Source organism: Myxine glutinosa, chromosome 11, assembly GCF_964187855.1.
Source record: "Myxine glutinosa chromosome 11, kmMyxGlut1.1, whole genome shotgun sequence".
NCBI classification, from domain to species: domain Eukaryota; kingdom Metazoa; phylum Chordata; class Myxini; order Myxiniformes; family Myxinidae; genus Myxine; species Myxine glutinosa.
The window spans coordinates 33583528-33607715 of NC_136271.1; the positions used below are offsets into that span (position 1 = coordinate 33583528).

General features: G+C 46.2%; 1 protein-coding gene across 2 annotated transcripts in view; it reads right to left on the bottom strand.

The window, feature by feature from the left end:
• The window catches only part of LOC137436563 (uncharacterized), a 59454-nt gene that overhangs the window by 12809 nt on the left and 22457 nt on the right, over positions 1 to 24188 (bottom strand). For both annotated transcript variants that reach the window (XM_068130449.2, XM_068130451.2), the window contains exon 2: positions 4058 to 4222. In XM_068130449.2, coding sequence (XP_067986550.2) covers positions 4058 to 4178 — 121 coding nt within the window. In that variant the 5' untranslated portion in view covers positions 4179 to 4222. The remainder of the gene's footprint in view (positions 1 to 4057; positions 4223 to 24188) is intronic.

The following is a 24188-nucleotide window of genomic DNA, read 5'->3' on the forward strand; positions in this document are numbered from 1 at the left end:
TGTGTGTGTGTGTGTGTGTGTGTGTCTGTGTGTGTGTGTGTGTCTGTGTGTGTGTGTGTGTGTCTGTCGGAGAGTGTGTATGTGTCTGTCGGAGAGTGTGTATGTCTGTCTGAGTGTGTGTGTGTGTCTGTCTGTGAGTGTGTGTGTGTGTGTGTGTGTGTCTGTCTGTCTGTGAGTGTGTGTGTGTGTGTCTGTCTGTCTGTCTGTCTGAGTGTGTGTGTGCGTCTGTCTGTCTGTCTAGGTCTGTCTGTCCGGGCCGCAACTTTTTTTTTACCATTTGAGCTATTGTCATCAAATTTTCACCAAACCTTTATGATAATATGGAGAATGCAAATTAAAAATTTTGTCAAAAGGTCAAAGGTCAACGTCACATAAAATCATCAATTTCCATCCAATTGACCAGAAATTTCAATTTACCATATCGGTCTTATCATCAAATTTTCAAGAAAGCTTTATTATGAGAATATGGAGAAGGCAAATGAATAATTTGGTCAAAAGGTCAAAGGTCAGTGTCACATAAAATTGTCAATTTTCATCCGATTGACCTGAAATGTTATGAATTTTCATATCGGGTCACTGAATTGGTTCACTAATCAAAAGGTAGGAGTCGATTTTTTTTAGATCAAAAGGTCAAAGATCATGGTTGCATAAAATCATAAATTTTTGTCCAAATTGACCTGAAATTTTAAGAATTTACATATTGTGTCATATAATTAGTTCACCAATCAAAAGCTAGAAGCTGGGTTTTCTTTTTGGGATTTAAAGCTCAAAGGTCCAGGCTGCATAAAATCAATTTTTTTTTAAAACTGTTTTCGTTATTTTGATACAAAAGAATATGATTGAAGACAAACGGATGTAGGCGGGCTTTGTATTTTCACATGCTTTCTAGTTTGTATTGCAGAGAAAAATGGGGCATGTCTCCAACTGCAAGATGAATAAATTGGATCCAGGAACAGAGAAGGGTAGAGTACATGAATAATTTCTAGATGTAGTCCAAGACTGCTTAATGTGACAAAAACAAGCCAAAAGTGAATATGAGAAAGATATGGCCAAGAATATTCAACATAATAGCAAGACCTTTTTTTTAAATACACAAGGGGGTGTACTTGCTGTGTGGCTGGGCCAATTGGTGGTGCTGTCAATTTTGAATATGTACTGCACTGTATCTTCCCAACTACAACAAATTTGCGAACAGTTGACATTGAATAAGCAGCAAATACAGACTTATTTGACCTCTGTAGAGTGATCATCAAATTCATGGCTTGACATTAAAAAGTTAGCAACTCACAACTGTGTGAAGCTTATTTTTCAATCCTTTTGCAAAAAATTTAACCTTTGAACTGAACATTTTTTGGCCTTATATCATTTTATACTTTTTGTGAGGCACAGCGCTACACTGTTAAGCCATTGCCTACTTTATTCACTTAATTGGAGACAAAGTACACATCGATAAAATAAAGCATACAAAGTACAAAAAAAAAATCAATGCCGACTCGAAACTTTGACCCCTGCAAAATCAAAATGTAGACACTGGGACCAGCGTTTACAAACTTAATCAGAAGGGTCCGTAGTACAGTAGTTTTTGTGCAAACTCTTCTCTGGATTGAGATGAATACAAAGGCTGGGCAGGCCAAAAACCTTAACGCTGAGACCAATTTTAACATTTAACTCCTGTGGGATTTAAAGAAAAGCATCAAACTAATGTCTCTCTACTTCAACCTCTAGGAAACGGGGTAAAGCATCATTTTGAGAATTCTCCTCTGGATTGGTTGAAATACAGAGCATGGCAAGCCAAAATCGTTAATTTTGTGACCATTTTTGACTTTTTATCCATGTGTCATCCTGAAACGAGCAAATGCGAAATGTTTCTATGCATTCCTATAGGGATGTTTGAAAGTGCCTTGGAGCTAAATTAGATCTTTACCGACTCAAATACAAGGAAATGGCAAAATGTGTGATTTTAGTGTTTCACCTTTCACGGGGACCTAAATGAAAAAAAATGGCACTCGCGTCCGTCTGAAGGAAGCGGTAAAGTTTGGCAGTATGTGCGCAATCCATGCAAATTACAGGACTTCCAGATGCTGATAACTTTAGAACCCGTTAGAACCTTCTAGAATTAAACATGGTGGGTTAGAAAGGTTCTTCTTCTTCATTTCTGATGGACAGATGGAAGGAAGGCCAAATATTGAATCGGCTTCACCACTTAAAAATAAAAGGGATCTAGATGTATTGGACTAAGCAATGGTTGGATAAAATATCTATTGGAAATAAAGCAATGGTTGTACCGCCACACCAAATTTGAAAAGGATTGGTTCAGAAATAAAGCAATGGTGTAAGATTGTAATTGTTTGGGGGGAAAAAGCAAAGAAAAGCAAGAAAGAAGAAACATCCATCTTCAAAAACTAACTAAGGGTTTTCCAAGTTTTGTCACTTTTATAGGGATATCTCATCCAGTGAATATTCAGTGGTGGGGGTTATGTTTTCACCCCTGTCTGTTTATTTGTCTGTCTGTGAACAATATCCAAAAAGTTATGGACGGATTCCGCCGAAATTAGGTGGACAGGTTGGCTGTATGACAAGGACAAATCAATTCGATTTTGGTGAAGATCTGAATACGGATCCGGACACGAGAATAATTTTTTTTTTTTTTTACGTGATTTTTTATCATTGAGTGATAGGGCCAAAAAGGATACATAGCATGATGTTTCAAAAAGTTGTGGACGGATTATGACAAAACTTGGTGGATGAGTTGGGTAGGTGACAAGAACAAGCCGATTAGATTTTGGTTCAGGTCGGAATCCAGGTCTGGCCTGTCAGTGGGATACAAAATGTAAACTATTCAGCCTGGAGGAGGTATGCGCTCTACCGAGTGTCATTCTAGTTATTCTTCTTTTCATGCAGCATTTGGTTACAATTTTCCGAAGAGAACTGGGCATGAAATCTCCAACGCGTTGATGCAGACGTGGTCTCTTGGTTTTTCATTGCCACCACAAAAAACGTTTGGCTCAATTTGAGAATCATTTCCTCGATTGTCAAAATAACTGGTGGATACAATCGCTGGGTGAAAGTAGCCTACCTGTTACATAATCATACAAAACTAACCGGGTTCCAGATTATCAATAAATAAATAAAACGTTGTATTATGGAGACTGCCCTCCTATGAAATGAATATGAAGTCATCAAGTGTGCATGCCCTTGCGGACATTACGATCACCTGTGGAATCTCAAAAAATAATGCATTTGGCCTCAAATTTCACAAATTCTGCTTTAGAATATCCCTGTGTTTATATGTCATTATATGCTTTGAATACAAAACCGTAGTTGGTTTTACAGATTTGGGACCAAAAAAAACATGGAAACTTGACAACACAAGAGGACGAAGGAAAGATAGCAGAAAAAGTTCTTGAAATTTGGTTTCAAACAGAAAGTCTGTGGTACTTTCTGTGGAAAGTCTGTGGAAAGTCTGTGGAAAGTCTGTGGAAAGTCTGTGGAACGTCTGTGGAACGTCTGTGGAACGTCTGTGGAACGTCTGTGGAAAGTCTGTGGAAAGTCTGTGGAAAGTCTGTGGAAAGTCTGTGGAAAGTCTGTGGAAAGTCTGTGGAAAGTCTGTGGAAAGTCTGTGGAAAGTCTGTGGAAAGTCTGTGGAAAGTCTGTGGAAAGTCTGTGGAAAGTCTGTGGAAAGTCTGCTCCAGTTTGTGGTGCTTTAAGGTGTTAGAAGAGTTAACATTAGAATTAGGGGCAATAATGTTGAAAAGTCACTCGTCCAGCTGACAACAACTTAGCCCAAGGCACTGATTGCTATTTTGACCTTTATGATAAATAAATCAGTCTTCATCATTTTGTGCAAACATTCAAACCCCACTAATCAGCAAGCAAAATACAAGCATATCTCTTGGTATGAAACTCCAAAAAATTGTTTGAATAGCCTTTGTGGCATGGCATTAACTTCCTTTATTATATACTCTCCAAACTAATCACAAACCCGCAATTATACGGTGCGGCCTGCGAGACGCAGTGCTGAGATATATACAAGCGAAGAGAAAACAAGTGCACATACCATTTTTGTCTTTGGTGGTGTTTTTTGTTTCTACATCGAGTAACATTTCCTCGATATTGTTGTCCAGAAATTGCAGTGCATCCAGCACATCCTTGCCAACATCATGTTTGATTTCAGCCATGGTCTGAGATCAGAAGTCTGGGTACTCTCACTCCTCTTGTGAAACTGTGGTCAAAGAATAAATAAAAGAAAATTCAGAAATGATTAGTACAGGTTGTGGTGAAATTGTACCAAAGTTGAACCCAGGTTTGGTGCTCCCTTAAACCGCTGGGCGGTGTCTATAAGACCTCGGACGTCCGCGACTTGAGGCCACTCCTGCGACATCATTATACAATGCCATGTATAATTGAATGGTACGTACCCGCCTATATTCTAGGTTTGCTTGCATTGACTGATATATTCAATCTTTCTCATATGATGCCTAGATCCTGACATGTATGTTGCTTGATGTACTTTACAGGATGATGTACAGATCTGATTGAGATTAAACCATACATATGGAACACGTTGTGAATCTGGTTGATTTCCACAACACTTAATCTCAATCAAGATCTTCGGGAATGGTGGGACACGAGTCTGGCGATGGCCGGATGAACGCTGATCTCAGACGAGCGTTTCCCGACATTCTCCATGCTCCTGCGCGGCCCACCTCGGAGAGGAATGACCAGCTGAGAGCCCATCGAGCCAGCTCCAGCCACGGAGCTCCGACGACTCTCGCTGCCGGTCTACCTCGACGGGACCAGAAGCGCAAGCATTTTGCGGAACCGCGCCGTCAAAGCGCGAACTGCTCTCCTGGGGCCCGGACGCCGGAGCAGACGTGACGGACTCCGGCAAGGCGCCTGCTGAAGGAGGCCACTGGGAAATGTCCTGGGCCGCAACCCCGTCGGAACGACGGACACGCTTGGCGCCGAAGGTACGAGTCTAGCCTCGGTTGCTCGAAACGCTAACGGCTCCGTCCGAGAGAATCATCCTAGATTTGCGTGCCTCAGCCCGAGATGAGATTCCCATGCGAGTGATCACGACTCCCATGTCGGCCATGCCTCCACACGGCCGGCACACTCCGACCACTCGCTACTCGGTGGAATCGCCTCCTCCGCGCGGGCCGGCACACCCCGACCACTCGCTGCTCGGTGGAATCGCCTCCTCCGCGCGGGCCGGCACACTCCGACCACTCGCTGCTCGGTGGAATCGCCTCCTCCGCGCGGGCCGGCACACTCCGACCACTCGCTACTCGGTGGAATCGCCTCCTCCGCGCGGGCCGGCACACTCCGACCACTCGCTGCTCGGTGGAATCGCCTCCTCCGCGCGGATCGCGCACTGCTCGTCGGGATCACGCCGTGCCTCACACGGCCGGCTCACCCTGACCACTCACTTCTCGGTGGAACCACCTCCTCCGCGCGAATCGCGCACTGCTCGTCAGAATCACGCCGTGCCTCACACGGCCGGCTCACTCCGGCTGCTCGGTGGAATCACCTCCTCCACGCGAATCCCCTCGCTGCTCGGTGGAACCACCTCCTCCGCGCGAATCGCGCACTGCTCGTCGGAATCACGCTGTGCCTCACACGGCCGGCTCACTCCGGCTGCTCGGTGGAATCACCTCCTCCGCGCGAGTCGTGCACTGCACCCATCGCGTGCAATACTCTGGGAGGCCGACGATTCCGATCACTGCTCGGAATCACCTCCTCGCCGCGAAGCCGCACGTTGCTCCCTTCGCGGGCCCTACTCGGCGAGGCCGGCGATTCCTATCGCTGCTCGCCGGAATCACCTCCTCACGCACGAATCACGCGCTGCACCATCGCTGGATGGCATCCTCACTAGGCACGACGCGCCAGTCGCGCGCGCCGCATCTTCGCTGGATGGACCCCTTCTTCACGCGAAGCGCATGCGATTCCCCTCGCTGGCACTACTCTGTGGCCCCGTTGCTGCTGGTCGGAATCCCACCTACGCATGGCTTCTCAGCGAGGCCGGCGAACACCACTGCCCAGACTCGCCTCAACGCGTGAGGCTCGTTTGGCTCCACTCGGGGACTCGCCGAGCATGGTCTTCCTAAACTTTCATCTTCTTCCGCTGTCATAACCTTAATAAACAATCTTAAAAGGGTTCTAAGGGGTTCACGGCACTCGGGGAATTTGTGAAATGTGATTTGTGAAATGTGATTTGTGTTGGCGTGATGTATCGTATCATGCTAGATACCGTTGATAACTACCGCACTGCTGCCGCTATTCCCCACTTCAACCCCGGACAAACCCTGCCCGAAAGCCATCGAACGAGACGCTACTTCAGGCCGTGCAAATTATTGCGGCCCAGCGTGCTCGCCCTCTCGTCTCAGCGTGCCACGCTGGCTCGACAGGCCGAGGACGACTTTCGGTTTCGCCAACGAACCGCGAGCGCCCGAACCAATTGATGACGTCACCGACTAATCACGCGTTTGCTCTACGGCGTCATTAACGTAATTGCGTGCTTCACGCGATCTCATCATCGGGGATTCGTTTACATTTCCATGTACCTTGGTAAACTACGTACCAAATGTCCTTTACGTAAACGACGTAAACTACGTAACGCAGCGCTACCTCAAGGTCGCGCGCCCGCGCCGTTTAGGGAGTACACGGTGACCTCGTGAAATGGTGACGTTGAGCGTCGTGCCCGACTCCCTTGTCTCCTGCGCAAGTAATGGGGGCACCGTACTGCCTGCTCGCCCTTGACTCTGGGCTTGTTGTTTATCGGACAGAGCTCTTGGCTCGTATCCACGCACATTTCGAGACTGCGAGACGCCTCGTCTGATTCCATTTTCCCTCTGCCCCAGACTGACTGTGACTCAGACTGACCCAGACTGTGAAGGTCGTCTGACTTCGGTATGCAGCGCGCCGCTGCAACCTCGGTGGGGGGGGGGGGGGGTGGGATCCCAGGAGGTTGGGCAATCCATCCGCGATCCGGATGCCGCGATCCGGATGCCATTCGGTATAACACCTCCCACCTCGCCCCTTGTGGGGACCCAGGATGGACAATCCATCCGCGATCCGGATGCCGTTCGGTATAACGACTCCCACCTCGCCCCTTGTGGGGACCCAGGATGACGTCCATGGATGTCTTTGTGTCTTTGAGTGAGTCTTTGAGTCCATGGATGGTCGATCCGAGCCATTCAATGAAGGCGTTGAATGGATGGATCGGTCGGACATCCGTGGATGGACAATCCATCCGGGACATCTAGCATGGATGGACAGTCCATCCGGGGCGATGGCTGTCTTTGGGTCTCTGAGTCTTTGCATCCGTGGATGGTCGATCCATCTGCGGTCCGGCTGGATCCGTGCCATGCAATGAAGGCGTTGAATGGATGGATCGGTCGGACATCCGTGGATGGCCAATCCATCCGGGACATCTAGCATGACAATCATCTCGACATCTAGACAATCCATCCGGGACAACGCTGAGACAAACAAGGTTTGTCCAGCCGGGACTCTCTCTCGGTTTGTGAATGGGACAATTCAATTCGCTTTGAATGGGACAATCCTTCCATCCGGGGCATCCTCTCGGTAGCCGGTATTGCCGATCTTCTCCGATCCTCCGAGCGCTGTACAGCAGGACAGGATTGCCATATGCATCCCGGAGGTTCTGCGCGCTTCGCTGGAGAGGCGCGTTTCGGTCGTTTTTGTCGTCCATCCGGGACGTTCTCTCGGCAGCCGGTAAAGCCGATCTTCTCCGATCCTCCGAGCGCTGTACTGCAGGACGGGATTGCCGTATGCATCGCGGAGGTTCTGCACGCTCCGCTGGGGAGGCGCGTTCCGGTCGTTTTGTGCGTCATCGTAATCAGCCATGCCGGTCGTCCAGGCAGCCTTCAGAGGCCGCTCGTGTCTCGTGCGAAGGATCGCTGCCAACGGTAGATTCACGTGCCGAAACAAGAGTTTGTAATGCGTATGAGCTGCCGTCAGAGGACGCTCGAGTCTCGTGATTCAACAGGGCCGCTGCCGGTGTCGAGTAACTCTCGTTATGGCTCTCATCGATTCTCTCCCTCGGCAATTCCATGGCATGGACCTAACATGGATCGATCATGTACCCTTGGGAGCCTAGGCAGGTACAGACTGCAATGGGCTTACTGTAATGGCCTCCTGTCATGTCATCTTACTTACTGTTACAGCTTACTGTAATTCTTTACTGTACTTGCTTACTGTAATTCCATGACATGGACCTAACATGGATCGATCATCTACCCTTGGGAGCCTAGGCAGGTACAGACTGCAATGGACTTACTGTAATGGCCTCCTGTCATGTAACCTTACTTACGGTTACAGCTTACTGTAAAGAGGCTTACTGATTTACACATGTGTTGCATTGCGACGAATGGACATTCGCTCTTCGCCAAGGTACAACGTATCCTATCTAGCTACTGTGCCGACGACCCCGCTGTAAGACTAGACTATTGTGACCCACGTGACCGTCCCTCCCTTCGCCTGATACACCCCTGCCTGAAGCAGTGAAGGCACTGAGGTGCCCCTCCGACACCTGCCTCCAGCGGCTACTCCGAAGCAGGGGGACTCCGGGCTTGGGGATGTCGTACCCGGTAGTTTCCGACCCTGTGTTGGCAGGGTAATTTCGCCACCCTGACCGCTATGGAAGGACCGACTGACTTTATAGGGAAATATGTCTTTAACACCCCAATAATAAAATGATGACTTCCTCAATCCATTAATGCTGACGCGCACTCGCTTCCTGCCGAGCGGCAGTATAGTTCTAACGGTGGGGAGAATGTGGTGAAATTGTACCAAAGTTGAACCCAGGTTTGGTGCTCCCTTAAACCGCTGGGCGGTGTCTATAAGACCTCGGACGTCCACGACTCGAGGCCACTCCTGCGACATCTATCTATAATTCCATTAATCTCTGTGTGTATGTGTGTGTGTATGTATGCGACAACGATTTCTCGACAACTACCGGTCCGATATACTTGAAACTTGCCAGGTATATTGCTGGGGACCCGAGGATGTGCCTTTTCAAGGTTTGAAATTAATCGGACAAGTGGTTCCCAAGGTATGGTCACCGTACTCGCAAGCCGTTCGCTTTGGCTTTGCGAATGGACCAAACCATTTCATGTAAATAGAGGGGGGGGGGGTTCTACCGTACTCGCAAGCCGTTCGCTTTGGCTTTGCGAATGGACCAAACCATTTCATGTAAATAGAGGGGGGGGGGGGTTCTGTGGTCGTTACTGCCACGTGGTTTCAAAGTTTTTTTTTGTTGTTGTTGTTTGCACGCATGTTTTTTTGCACCCACGTACGGGCACGCCCTAGTATCTGAAATAACGTCAATACCCCACTCTGAATAAAGCAACGTAAGAATAACCCATAAAAAATGATCGATGCGAGGATATGAGGATCACGATGACCTGACCATTCCATATTGGGTGAACAGTGGAAACAGGGACGGTGTGGCCAGACACAGGAGGAATCTTGGATGAGGCCTCATTAAAGAGCGATTGAGAATCCTTTTATGGGTTGTTTTTCTCTTTGAAAATGTTACATTTTACAGGTTAGGTGGACATTCCAGACTGGAGTATGTTTACTCTGCAGATGCAGCTAATTTGTATTCCATCTATCCTGGAGAGGAAGGGGGTGAGAAAACCATATTGCATAACCTATCCAAGAGAGCTTCCAAAGAATGATCCCCAAGAACATGTGAAGAGCCTGATTATGGGGTCAACTTTAAAACAGCTGTTCACCACCATCTCTTGTCTTTCCCCATCCAAAACTTGATCTCTTCTACCCCCGTTAATTCACCCCAGATCCACTTCTATTTTTTTGGAAATCCCGACTTCTTTCTTTGCTGGAAGTTCTTTTAGCAGTGTCCATGTGTTTTATACCTCTGTGCAACAGTATATGTTGGTTGGCTGTGCGACACCAGATGTTGGTGCAAGTTGTCTGTACGACACTAGATGTTGGTTGGCTGTGCGACACTAGATGTTGGTTGGCTGTGCGACATTAGATGTTAGTGCAAGTTGACTGTACGACACTAGATGTTGGTTGGCTGTACGACACTAGATGTTGGTTGGCTGTGTGACACCAGCTGTTGGTTGGCTGTGCAACACTATATGTTGTTTGGCTGTGCAACACTATATGTTGTTTGGTTGGCTGTGCAACACTAGATGTTGGTTGGCTGTGCGACACGAGATGTTGGTTGGCTGTGCAACACTAGATGTTGTTTGGCTGTGCGACACTATATGTTGTTTGGCTCTGCGACACTATATGTTGTTTGGCTGTGCGACACTAGATGTTGGTTGGCTGTGCAACACTAGATGTTGTTTGGCTGTGCGACACTATATGTTGTTTGGTTGGCGACACTATATGTTGTTTGTCTGTGCGACACTAGATGTTGTTTGGCTGTGTGACACTAGATGTTGGTTGGCTGTGCAACAGTAGATGTTGGTCGGCTGTGCAACAGTAGATGTTGGTTGGCTGTGCGACAGTAGATGTTGGTTGGCTGTGCGACACTAGATGGTGGTGCAAGTTGGCTGTACGACACAAAATGTTGGTGCAAGTTGGCTGTACGACACTAGATGTTCATGCAAGTTGGCTGTGTCACACAAGATGTTGGTTGGCTGTGCGACACGGGATGTTGGTTGGCTGTGCGACACGAGATGTTGGTTGGCTGTGCGACACTAGATGTTGGTACAAGTTGGCTGTGCAACACCAGATGTTGGTTGGCTGTGCGACACTAGATGCTTGTGCAAGGTGGCTGTGCGATACCAGATGTTGGTGCAAGTTGGCTGTGCGATACCAGATGTTGGTGCAAGTTGGCTGTGCGATACCAGATGTTGGTGCAAGTTGGCTGTGCGACACTAGATGTTGGTGCAAGTTGGCTGTGCGATACCAGATGTTGGTGCAGGTTGGCTGTGCGATACCAGATGTTGGTGCAAGTTGGCTGTGTGACACTAGATGTTGGTGCAAGTTGGCTGTGCGATCCCAGATGTTGGTGCAAGTTGGCTGTGCGATACCAGATGTTGGTGCAAGTTGGCTGTGTGATACCAGATGTTGGTGCAAGTTGGCTGTGTGACACTAGATGTTGGTGCAAGTTGGCTGTGCAATACCAGATGTTGGTGCAAGTTGGCTGTGCGATACCAGATGTTGGTGCAAGTTGGCTGTGTGACACTAGATGTTGGTGCAAGTTGGCTGTGCAGCAACAGTTGTTGAAAGTTCTCTGCTGGTCATTGAGAGTTGCTGCACGTTGTTTGGGCTGATGGAGACTATTATTTGGTGATTCAGAAGAGCATGCTTGCTACACAGACCATGGTGTGGGATCCAACACATCCATTAGTCTATTCTATCATTTAGGCCACATGGTGCTATGTCCTTTCCCCGAGTTCATACATGCGATGGTCGCTTTGACATGCATGTATGTGACTGAGCAGAAAGAGTGCTATGGGATCTTGCCCCTGTGATCCATCCCTTAATCATAATGTGGGTCATTAGCCTCTTATACAACCCACAGCTCCTGCACCATGAACTCAAAACTGTGAGAATGAACATTGCTGTCGCGGTTTCTCGATTATTCCATTATAAAAGGCTCGAGCCCAGAGAGGCAATGAAAGCAGCAACTGCTAAATCTCCCCTGGTTTTCCCCATCAGCGTGCAGTGAGTGTAATGTGTGGACACTGATTTTACCAGATATTCTGGATTTATCAATCCAGACTGTCTAGTAAAACAAGTTTACATCTTGTTTTCTTTAACTCGTTCAGTCCCAATTGCCTTTTATACCTCATCAGCTGAAATTAGTTAAAGACTGGTTTTGCTCAATGTGTGCCCAAAGATATGAGGCATTGCGAATTGGACCAATAGGTATGTTATTCCCTATTCACTCGTACAATCCCTTTTTATATCACGTAAAGGGATAAACGATCAATAAAAGAGTCCGACTTGCCCTCCAGAGCATCACAAGGTTTGACCCTTTTGGTTTTCCCTTTTTACCTTCGCAAAAGCGGAAGGTTATGTTTTGATCGCTGTGTATTTATTTGTATGTCTGTGTGTGTGTGTGTGTGTGTATGTTATTCGCATAACTCAAAAAGTATTCAACCGAATTGCATGAAATTTGGTGGGATGATTGGTTATTATACGGGACACATTTGATTAGATTTTGGGAGCAATCGGGTCAAAGGTCAAGGTCAAGGTCACGAAAAGGTCAAAATCGTATTTTTGTTGTTCTGTTCCCTACACTCCCATGCCAAGTACAGAACAGTAGCTGCGGCGAAGGTATGCGCTCTACCGAGTGCCCGTTCTAGTTTCCCCTTTTGGCGTTTCAACATGCCAATTTGGATCCGATCCCTTTCATCATTCTACAAGTTCTACATAACAAAGAAAATGCCTTCCACAAATAAGTATGTTGTTAGGTATCGTAGGACAAATACAAACATGCTGAACAACTTGAAGTACGTTAGAGGCTACATCCGTAATCCATGCACTTATCACATTTCTGTGCCTAGTTCATCTCGAACCACTTTAATAACTAACTTTGTCGTCAAAATAGAAAGCTAGTCCAGCTGAAGAGGTTTGCCCAGCTTAAGTGGAGTACCTAGCTTGTAGAAAGAGTTGAACTAACATTGGGGCAAACATCAGGGGAATGAGCAAACATCAGGGGAATGAGCAAACATCAGGGGAATGAGCAAACATCAGGGGAATGAGCAAACATCAGGGGAATGAGCAAACATCAGGGGAATGAGCAAACATCAGGGGAATGAGCAAATAGGAAAATAGGAAAGGGAGTATGGGACGAAACACTGAACCTAGCAAGTAAGATAGTTGGGTGACGAAAAGCTAATGGGGAGAATAAATATCATGCTTTCTATATAGCCACATAACCGAAATGAGTTCAAGATTCGTTTTGCTAAATTCTCTCAGAAATCAATGCACTTTTCCAGATAATGCATAGAGCATGTGTAAGCTTTTCGGACATCTTGAACGAAGATATTCTGCTAGATTCATCATGCTAGACTATCAACCAGTGCTAGATTCATGAAGCTATCTCTCAACTTAACCTACCTCTTAATTCCACATTTGGTTTCCTATCCCTCAGTGTCACATTACACATCCATCTCACCATTCTCATTTCGTTTCGTTCACACGTCCGTTCATCCTCCTTTTTGATTGCCCAGGTTTCACTGCCAGACAACATCGCGTTTCTAACGCAAGCTGCATAAGGTTTTCCCTTTAGTTGGAGAGGGATCCCCCTTGATGTCAATAGGGGTACCAACTCCCGAAACTACCTCCAACCACTTCTAATTCTTGCAATCACTGCTGCCTCTGCACCACCACCTGCAGCAATCATATCACCAAGGTAACACAATTTATCTACACATTCCACGGATATGTCCCCATCAGCTAATCTTTCCACTCTGACAGGTGCCACTTGTTTACCTGCACAGACAGCATATTTAAAGTCAGGAACCACCTGTAATCTACCCCTGATGCCACTGCACCTATAGTGCACTCAGCAATTACAGTATTTACACAGTATTGAGTTGATACTTACACCTTTAACACAAGACAGCACAGGGCCACCTCCTCATTTTTTCCATAGTTCCTTCTCAGACCGCACTATTTGGGCACCACTTCGATTTGCTTAGAATTGAAGGCCCCCGTTGCAGAGCGCACATTGTCCTCTCATTGGTGTTGTGATTGGTACTACGTACTGCGTAGAGATGTCTGGCAGCATGGCTTTGGTGGTCGCTTGCTGCAAGTCATGATGGTGGTCTGTTCTGTGTGCTTGGTATCGTCTTTAATAAACAACTTGATTCAAGGAGAGTCCTGAACTTACTACATGGTGGCAGGGGCGGGATCTTGAAGATCAACAAGCAGTTTGGCCTTTGGTTTTATTTTCTTTCCCGAATTTGGACTTTGGACCTTGGTGGATTACCGTGGCGGCACGTTCCGCGTTTTTCAACATGGCGAAGTTCCCGCCAATGGACTGGTCCAGCTCGGAGCTGGCGGAGACTTTCAAGTTGTTCAAGCAACGATGAACTTGGTGCTGTCGGACACGGCATCGATGGTAAAGCCAGACAGGCCATCAAGATTCAGATTGCTGTGGAAGACGAAGGACTGAGGCGGATCAATGCATCGATTCTGAGTGAGGATGATAAAAAGGATCCAGATAAATTATATAAATTATTCAAGGATCAGGTGGACATTCATGTAAACTTTCGGATTCACCGGCTGGAAATGATGAGATTCCGGCAGAAAGGAGAGTCCATTGATGATTATGTCAACCGATGCCGACGGAAGGGAAGGTTGGGCAATTTCTCCGAAGCAGAACTCTCTGAACGGATTATTGAGTTCATTGTTGCGAGCACCCCACATGATGATTTTCAAAAGCATCTGCTCGACCAGGAGGTCGGGTACGACATGGACCTGGTTTTAAGTGAGGGATACAAGTAGGAAGCAATGGTAATTGGAAAGCAGGCCATCCAGAAGATGGAAGGGCCGTCATCGTCTGTGAATGCCATGACACATCGACAAAAGTGCAAAAAGTGTGGACTATCACATCCACCAAGGAACTGCCCAGCATACAATGATTATTGTAAGTATCGTGGTGAACTGGGACACTGGGCCCGTTGTTGTGAAAATCCCAAACGAAGCACGAGATATGCTGATGGACACGAGTGGAGCCGCCATCCTGCAATGGGTGGAAGAGGCCGTCGCATCAGCAGAAGCAAGTTCAGAGGTATGCTTCGGGGAAGTAACAATAATGGGACCTCGGTGAATGAAGTGTCGGGGTATTTTACTGAAGGTGATGAAGACAGTTACGAAAGTGACACTGACGCATATGAACACACCAAGCCGTTTCACGTGATCAGGGTATCCGCACTGTGTATGAAGGAGACGAGGGATGAAGTGGACACATTGTTGAACATTGTATACCCTGATATGGAAAGTGTATACAAACTGCAGTTGGAAGTGGATACAGGTGTGTCAGGGAATACTTTGCCAACACATATTGTGAAGGACATGTATGGAAACAAATGGATATATCAAAACTGACTCCACTTGGTGGGACCAAGCTTACTGCTTACAATGGCAGTGAGATCAAGTGGCACTGAATCCTCAAGCTCTTGTGTCGATATAAAGACTCAGATTGGTTCAAGTACAGGTTTCTATGTGTTTGAAGTACCTGGACCTGCAGTACTTGGACTACCGGCATGGGAACGGCTCAACATTGTCACCATAAACAGCATTGCTGGGCAACGGAAGACTTTGATGAAGGCCGCAACTCCAGCATCAAGTATTCCGAAACCAATGGGCCACAATAAACAGCCCTACAAGGTGAATTCCGTGGACGATTTGAAAAGGCTATTGCCGGACAGGTTTGACTGCATTGGGAATTTTAAAGTAAAAGTGAGACTTCATCTAAAGCCGGATGCAAAGTCATCGATTGATGCATCAAGGAAGTGTAGTATTCACATCAAAGGGAAGTTAAAGGAGGAACTGATGAAAATGGAAAAACAGGGCATCAGGAAAGTGGACTATCATATGGATTGGTGCGCTTGCATCTGTAATAGTGTAAAGAAAGATGGGAGTTTAAGAGTATGTCTAGATCCGAAATGCCTGAACTCTTGGCTGAAGAAGTGTCCACATAAGATACTGACAAGAGACGAGCTGAACCCAGAATTTGCTGATGCCACAATATTCTCAAAATTAGATGCCCGGGCTGGCTATTGGGCTGTGCATCTGGATGAGGCAAGCCAGGATTTGACCATATTCCGCACACCTTTTGGGCGCTGGTGCTTCAAGAGATTGCCTTTTGGGTTATGTGTCAGCCAGGATCTGTTCCAGCAAGCTATGGACCGCATACTCGAGCAAGCACCAGGCTATATTGGTATTTCCGATGATGTGGCGGTATCAGGACGAACCGAAGAGGAGCATGATCGCAATCTTCTGAACCTGATGAAAGTCGCATGAAGGGAGGGTCTGGTTTTCAACTCTTTGAAATGTATCATCAAGACCGACCATATCAACTTCTTCGGCTCGATCTACAGCAAACATGGAATCTCACCTGATCCTGGGAAGATCTGCGACATCCAGAAGATGCCGTCACCGCAGGATAAGGAAGACTTGAGCCGATTCATTGGACTGATGAACTATCTGTCACCAGATATTCCTCACTTTGTGGATAAAGTGGCACCCCTCTGAGATTTACTGAAGAATGGAGTGCCATTCCTGTGGCAGGAAGACCATCAGTTTGCATTTGAGCAACTGAAACAGAGTGTTGATGCAGACGCCTGTCTAACATACTATCATCATGACAAGGAGACAGTTTTGGAGGGGATGCATCACAGAAGGGACTGGGTGCATGCCTTTTGCAGGATGACAAGCATGTAGCTTTTGCGTCACGAACTCTGACACCCACTCTGCATATTCAAACATTGAACGAGAAACCCTGGCCCTTGTTGCTGGCATACAGAAGTTCCATACTTACGTGTTTGGGAAACGCTTCAAGGTATACACAGACCACATACACTATATTTTGTTTGTCTGTTTGATTTGTTTGTGAAATAAATGTTAGCTCTTTCACGAGCCTCGATTCTGTATACAAAAAAAACCAAAAAAAAACCATCGGTCATGATCATCAGCAAGCCGCTTACAATCTCCCCTCCATGGCTCCAGCGCCTTCTTGTGAAAATCCAAGGCTTAGATTTTGATCTGGAGTACAAGGCCGGCCGTGCGATGATGTTATCAGACACACTGTTGAGGCTACCGAACCCAGAGAACAATCAGGAACTGCAGTTGGACACACGTGTAGATGGTATTGAGATTGATGATGTGGATGATCATCATCACTTTGACCTCATTGATTTCAGCTCAAGGAAACAGGACCAACTCAGAGAGTGTGGAAAGGCTGAGAACCTTTCGAGCATTGCAGCACGTTGTTCATAAAGTTTGGCCTACTAGGATTACAGAGCTGCCTGTGGACCTACGTCCGTACTGGCCATACCGTGATGAAATTGGTATTTGTGATGGGGTTCTATTCAAAGGTCGACAGGTACTAATTTCAGAGCAGCGACATAAGGATATCCTCGACCAGCTCCATGAGGCGCATATGGGGATCGAAAAGACAAAACGTCTAGCACGCGAATGTGTTTACTGGCCAAGTATATATCTGGACATTGAGAGAGTTGTCAGAACATGTAAGGCATGTCAAGAGAACCAATCAGAACAAAGGCGTGAGGCTATGATAGCTCATGAGATATCACCGGTACCATGGACAAAGGTAGCCAGTGATGTGTGAGCTACACGGGAAGACCTACCTCTTGGTGACGGATTATTACACCAAGTATAAAGTTGTGAAGAGAATGGAATGCACGACGAGCAGTGCAGGAGCCAAGGTCACATCTGAATGTTTCAGTATGTTCGGCCCACCTCTGGAGGTCATATCGGACAATGGACCTCAATATGTGGGTAAGCCACAATGTGTTGGTGGTCTTTGTTGTGTTGGTGGTCTTGTTGTGTTGGTGGTCAACACATATTGAGGATGTTGTGTCACATCCTCAATATGTGTTGGTGGTCTTTCCATCTTCTACTGACTCCTCTCTGGCCTTGCCCCCCCAGCTCTCTCTGGGCTCTGTCCCGCAAATATTCCTACAGGTCGCACAAGATCTGCCTGCAACCCTCTTATGGTCAAACTGCCAAAATCAAGACTCTCTGCTCACCTTCACTCTTTCATTCCTCTTTTCTCCCGCCTCTGGAACAAACTCCCTCACTCTCTTCAATCCCACTCCACCCTCCAGGTCTTTAAAACAGCTGTTCACCACCATCTCTTATCTTCCCCCATCCAAAACCTTGATCTTTTCTACCCCTGCTAATTTCACCCCAATTCCACTTTTTTGAAATACCAACTTCTGTCCTGGAAGTCATTGGTGTCCTTGTGTTTTATACTTCTCCCTCCACCCCCCCCCCCCCCCTTCCCATGCCTCCTCCCCCCAAGCCCTCTCCCTTCCACACATCTCCCTGCTCTCAAATGTTGTGTTTGTGTGCTTCACCTTCTCTCCCCATCTTGTTTTCCGCTCCCGCTTTTTATATATTTTGTTTGTCTGGTTGATTTGTTTGTGAAGTAAATGTTAGCTCTTTCACGAGCCTCGATTCAGTATACAAAAAAAAAAGAAAAAAAAAAAGCCGTACTGTGATATGTGTACCAAATGGAATGTAAAACACACGACAACATCGCCAAGGTATCCACGCAGTAATGGATTGGTTGAGAGACAAGTCCAAACTGTGAAGAACATGATCAAAAAGTGTATTAGATCAGGGAGTGACATAGATATTGCACTACAACACCTGAGGTGCACACCTGTAGATTCCCACCTCCCAAGTCCAAGCGAAATGCTGTTCAACCGGCCCATACGCACCAACCTACCAAGTCGTCTGTTGGTTCCTGCACAACAAATGCATCAGGAAATTCAGGAACGACTGAATGAACGTGGAGACCGGATGGCGAAGCAATACAACAGAACGGCTGGGCCGCAATTACCTGAATTGGCTATTGGACATCGGGTTCGGATTCTGAACAAGGACACGCACCAATGGTACCCCGGGAAAGTTGTGGCTCGCTGTAATGAACCCCGCTCATATATAGTACAGACGCCTAATGGGACGCGTCTTCAAAGAACCAGGGCACACTTGCGTGAACTTCATCCACCCGATTGTGGCGCCAAGTGGAAGGACGAACTGACCCAACCAACACATCAAAGTCTACCAACTGCTCGACACATACATTTCAACAACGACGCTTCGGCAATGGAAACTAACGGCTGCTCCAGCTCCAAGGATGACAATTGCCGAGACAACAAGGCCGAGACAACAAGGCAGGACAACTCTCAGTACTCGACCAGATCAGGCCGTTTGATTCGAAAATCATTGAGGTATTGTGATGGTGAATAACGACCATCAGAAATCAGCTCATGTAATGTTGGTGCAGAGACAATCCGTTGATTGAAATGGCGGACATTGGAATAATTCGGTGTTTTAGCTAATCATACTGAGCAGTAATTACATTTTGGTTAAGAGTTATAACTGTGGTGACTGATCCCATCTATGTGTGGTTCAGTTACCCCAGATCCCATCTATGTGTGGCTTAAGTTGCATCTGATTGTGTTTATTATTTTGCCTTAGTTTAGTATTGTTTTGTTGCAGACAAACATAATAATTTCAATGAAAGGGAGATGTTGTGATTGGTACTACGTACTGGGTAGTGACATCTGGAAGCATGGCTTTGGTGGTCGCTTGCTGCCAGTCATGATGGTGGTCTGTTCGGTGAGAGCTTGGTATCGTCTTTAATAAACAACTTGAATCAAGGAGAGTCCTGAACTTACGACAATTGGCTCATGAAGTGTGCTTCCCTCTTAATTGCCAATCAAACCAATGTTCTCTGCTGTTGTACTTGTGTGCTTCCCTCTCTCTCCCCATTTCAAATATTTTCCAAAAAAATACCCTTAGGACATACACACGGGAGAGGTAGGTGTATACCAGAACTTTGGAACGATTTCACAAAAGTTTGAGGTAGTAGTTCAGTGACAAGACAAAACAGACACTGCACAGATATATATACACTAGCCTGGTGAGGCGAGCATATGCAAAGTTTGGGGCCGCTAGGTTTCATGGTTTTGGAGTTATGGAGGAGACAGACGGACACTGCCTTTTATTATTATAGATACTAGGGCATGCCCGTACTATATCTATATCTAAAATTATATCCCCCCCTCTATTTACATGAAATGGTTTGGTCCATGAAATGTTTTGGTCCATTCGCAACGCCAAAGCGAACGGCGAACGCTTTACATGAAATGGTTTGGTTCATGAAATGTTTTGGTCCATTCGCAACGCCAAAGCGAACGGCGAACGGCTTGCGAGTACAGTGACAATCCCCCCGGGGTTTTTATTAGTTTTAAAACATAGTTTAACGCCAACATAGCGCCAACATAGTTTGCAAACGTGAAATAAATGAATACGCTCTCAAATGTGCCATCCGAGGCAGAGTGTGTCCGCCACGTTCGGCACACGCGATAGCTCGCTGCTCTCTGATTGGTTGAATCGTTTTTTGGACATAGCTCGGTAAGTAATTGTCCGATTAATATGAAACCTTGAAAAGGCACATCCTCGGGTCCCCAGCAATATACTTGGCAAGTTTAAAGTATATCGGACCCGTGGTTGTCGAGAAACAGCGGTCACAGACAAACAAACGTACAAACGTACAAACAAACACACAGAGATTACTGGAATTATAGATAGATATATTTATATACAGTCACGTGAAAAAGTAAGTACAACCCACGTAAAGTTTTGACTTTTTCAACATTTTTCAACATACAGCTATTTGATCTTCATTTCAACAATATTGATAGATAAAGGTGATATAATATAACAAATATCATGAAACATTTACATTTTGTAGTCCATTGTATAATTTAAATAAACATAAATGCAAATTTCGCATGTGGAAAAAGTAAGTACACCCTTACATTTATCACTACTTCAAATACCTAAAATTAGAATCAGGTGCACCAGCTCAGGTGCAAATGATTAGAACATCGTTAGAGAGGATCTTGGAGGAACCTGTCTTATTTAAACCTCAGACATTTAGTTTGGGTTGCTCTTTGTTGTTGAAGTGTGCAGTGTCACCATGCCGAGATCAAAAGAGCTCTCTGATGCCTTCAGAAAGAAGGTTATAGATGCCTACGGGTCTGGGAAGGGATTTAAAAAGATCTCCAAACAATTTGAAATCAATCATTCGACTGTCCGGAAGATCATCTACAAGTGGAGAAGATTCCAAACAACTGCCAACTTGTTCAGGCCAGGCCGCCCCAGCATGTTCAGCCCGAGAGCAGACCGCAAGATGCTGAAAGAAGTCTCTAAGAACCCCAGAATGTCATCACGGGACCTACAGGTAGCTCTTGCCACTGTTGATGTCAAAGTGCACGAGTCTACCATTAGAATGAGGCTGCACAAATTTGATCTACATGTGAGGTGTGCCAGGAGGAAACCTTTGCTGTCCAGAAAGAACATCAGGGCAAGACTAAAGTTTGCCAATGAACACCTTGGCAAAGACCACCACTTCTGGAACAATGTGGTCTGGACAGATGAGTCAAAGGTAGAGCTATTTGGCCACAGTACCAGAAGACATGTTTGGCGAAAACCAAAGACAGCATTTGACCACAGGAACCTGATACCAACTGTAAAGCATGGTGGTGGAAATATTATGGTTTGGGGCAGCTTTGCTGCATCAGGGCCTGGGCAGCTCACAATCATAGAATCCACTATTAATTCTTCATTGTACCAGAGGGTGCTTGAGGATAATGTGAGGCCATCTGTCAGAAAGTTGAAGGTCAACCGAAGGTGGACCTTGCAACATCACAATGACCCTAAACATACCAGTAAATTGTGGAAGTGTAACTCAGTGTAACTTATTGGTTGGAACTGGTAACGAACCAAGGTACGAGCAGGTGGTCGTAAGAATGTCAGGAATGCATCTCGCCCTGTCGAAGCTGGGAGTCCTGTTGTGTAGCTTTAGCACGACCCCGGGCTAACACACATTCCCAAGCCCGTACTATTGTCTTTCATCGGGATGCAAAGTGGATGAAGCAAATTCCCAGCAGGGAGGAGAGCGAGCTGGTGCCAGTGAGGCGACCAGTAACGTTTGCGGAGAACGGATTAGAAGCAGCGGAGAAGGGATTACGATTTCAGCGGACAGAGGATTAACTGAAGTTTGCCGATATAAGCAGAAGAGACTTGGAGTCAAGGAGCACTTGCCACGAGAAGCCCTGCCCGACGGAATGAACGCGTACCACGGGTTCGGCGCTGCAGCCACGAAAGAGGGACTATGCGGATAGAGTTACCTGGTCCATTGAGTTAAACGGTATTATTTGGTAATGGAATGAAGTGAATAACCAGTTAATAAAGTTGTGACCTTTTGTAAAACCTGTTTCCGACCATTGGCGTCTTGAGTCTCACCCTACACTTCCACGACAAAATCCACCAAGGAATGGCTGAAAAGAAAGAAATGGAGGGTTCTGGAATGGCCAAGTCAAAGCCTGGATCAAAATCCCATCGAGATGTTGTGGGGGGATTTGAAACGAGCTGTGCATGCAAGAAACCCCTCAAACATCGCACAGCTGAAATAATTCTGCATGGAGGAGTGGGCAAAAATTTCTCCCAGTCGATGTCAGAGACTGGTAGACAGTTATAAGAAACGACTACTTGAGGTTGTTTCTGCCAAAGGGGGCAATACCACCTATTCGAGCCAAGGGTGTACTTACTTTTTCAACATGTGAAATTTGCATTTATGTTTATTTAAATTATACAATGGACTACAAAATGTAAATGTTTCATGATATTTGTTATATTATGTCACCTTTGTCTATCAATATTGTTGAAATGAAGATCAAATAGCTGTATATTAAAATATGTTGAAAAAGTCAAAACTTTACATGGGGTGTACTTACTTTTTCACGTGACTGTACATATACATGTATAAATTTTTCACCTCTGTCCACTCAACTCCCTCATCCTTGCTGTTGAAGGTATTATACAATTAATCTCCGAGGGTTTTCACGGTTTGGTTCAATATAAATTATTAATCTGACGGACAGCTGGGTCTGGTTTCAGGCAACTTGTTCACCCAGTCCAAATAGAAGCGACAGGAAGGGTTATGTTATTATCCTCCATGGGGTATATAGATGAGAGACGAGAGTAGATCTACGCCCAAGAACGTCAGAGGGTGTTCAGTTACCAAGTTTCTTCCCTCCCGCTCTCTCTTCGGTAATAAAGCTTTTGTTCATAAAAACCTGTGCGTGGTCATTCGAGGTACGGGACTTTATCACTCAGCGTGACCGACGAGGTGATTCTGATTGGGAAACGCGGAAATGGTGCCGTTCAAAAATTACATTGTGCTATTCTGTTAGGAAGGCTCATATGGGCTTGATTAAACCTTACTTAGAATTTAACATTCGACCCAAACAAAGCGAATGGAAATCCGACACAATAAAGCTGGACGGTGAATACTCAGCAGAGGCTTATATAGGCCTAATATGCTAGGCCCAGCAGGAAACAAGATGGCAGCCATAACATTTCATCTCGGCACCATGGTGGGTGGAGTCGAGCGACAGATGTGGGTGTGGTCCGACAGCTGTCTGACCAATGGGTGCACATTTGAAAAATCGACCCATAGCAAGAATGACAACAACAACAACAACAACAACAAACATGTGGAGCACTCAGACCTGCGAAAAACAAATCTTGATATAATCCCGCACTTCTCTCCCCTCCCACTTGTGAATGTGGTGATATTGGTACCTGTACTTAAAGAAATTATTTTAAAGTAAGATGCACCCATTACTCCACATTTTTTTCAAACTTTAGTTGCTCGCTGTCGGAAAATAAGGTGCAAAATTGCAATACTTTTGGTGTTGGTCAACGCTTCTGACAAAAGTCTGCACAGATTCCCATTAAACTGGATTTTCTGCTTGAAAACTAAAAGGTTATCAGCCCTGCAATCACCTGTTACTGCGTAAAAGAGGGTGTGGGAAGTTATTGCAGGCAATGTTAAATCAACATTGTGCTGATTGCTAACTCTGATAAAAGTCAAGAAACGCTGCAGAAAAGGGATCGAGGTGCTTAGGCCACACCCTGTCCTGATATGCAGTAATGCAGGTGAACTCTACTGTAGCAACACTATAACTGTGCAGTGGTTGGCATGGCCAGTGTCACACATGACATGGCCAGTGCCACACATGGCCTGACCAGTGCCACACATGACATGGCCAGTGCCACACATGACATGGCCAGTGCCACACATGACATGGCCAGTGCCACACACACGGCCAGTGCCACACACACGGACAGTGCCACACATGACATGGTCAGTGCCACACATGACATGGTCAGTGCCAGTGACACACATGACATGACCAGTGCCACACATGACATGGCCAGTGCCACACATGACATGACCAGTGCCACACACGACATGGCCAGTGCCACACACGACATGGCCAGTGCCACACACGACATGGCCAGTGCCACATACGGAATGGTCAGTGCCACACATGATATGGCCAGTGCCACACAAGACATGACCAGTGCCACACACGACATGGCCAGTGACACACATGACA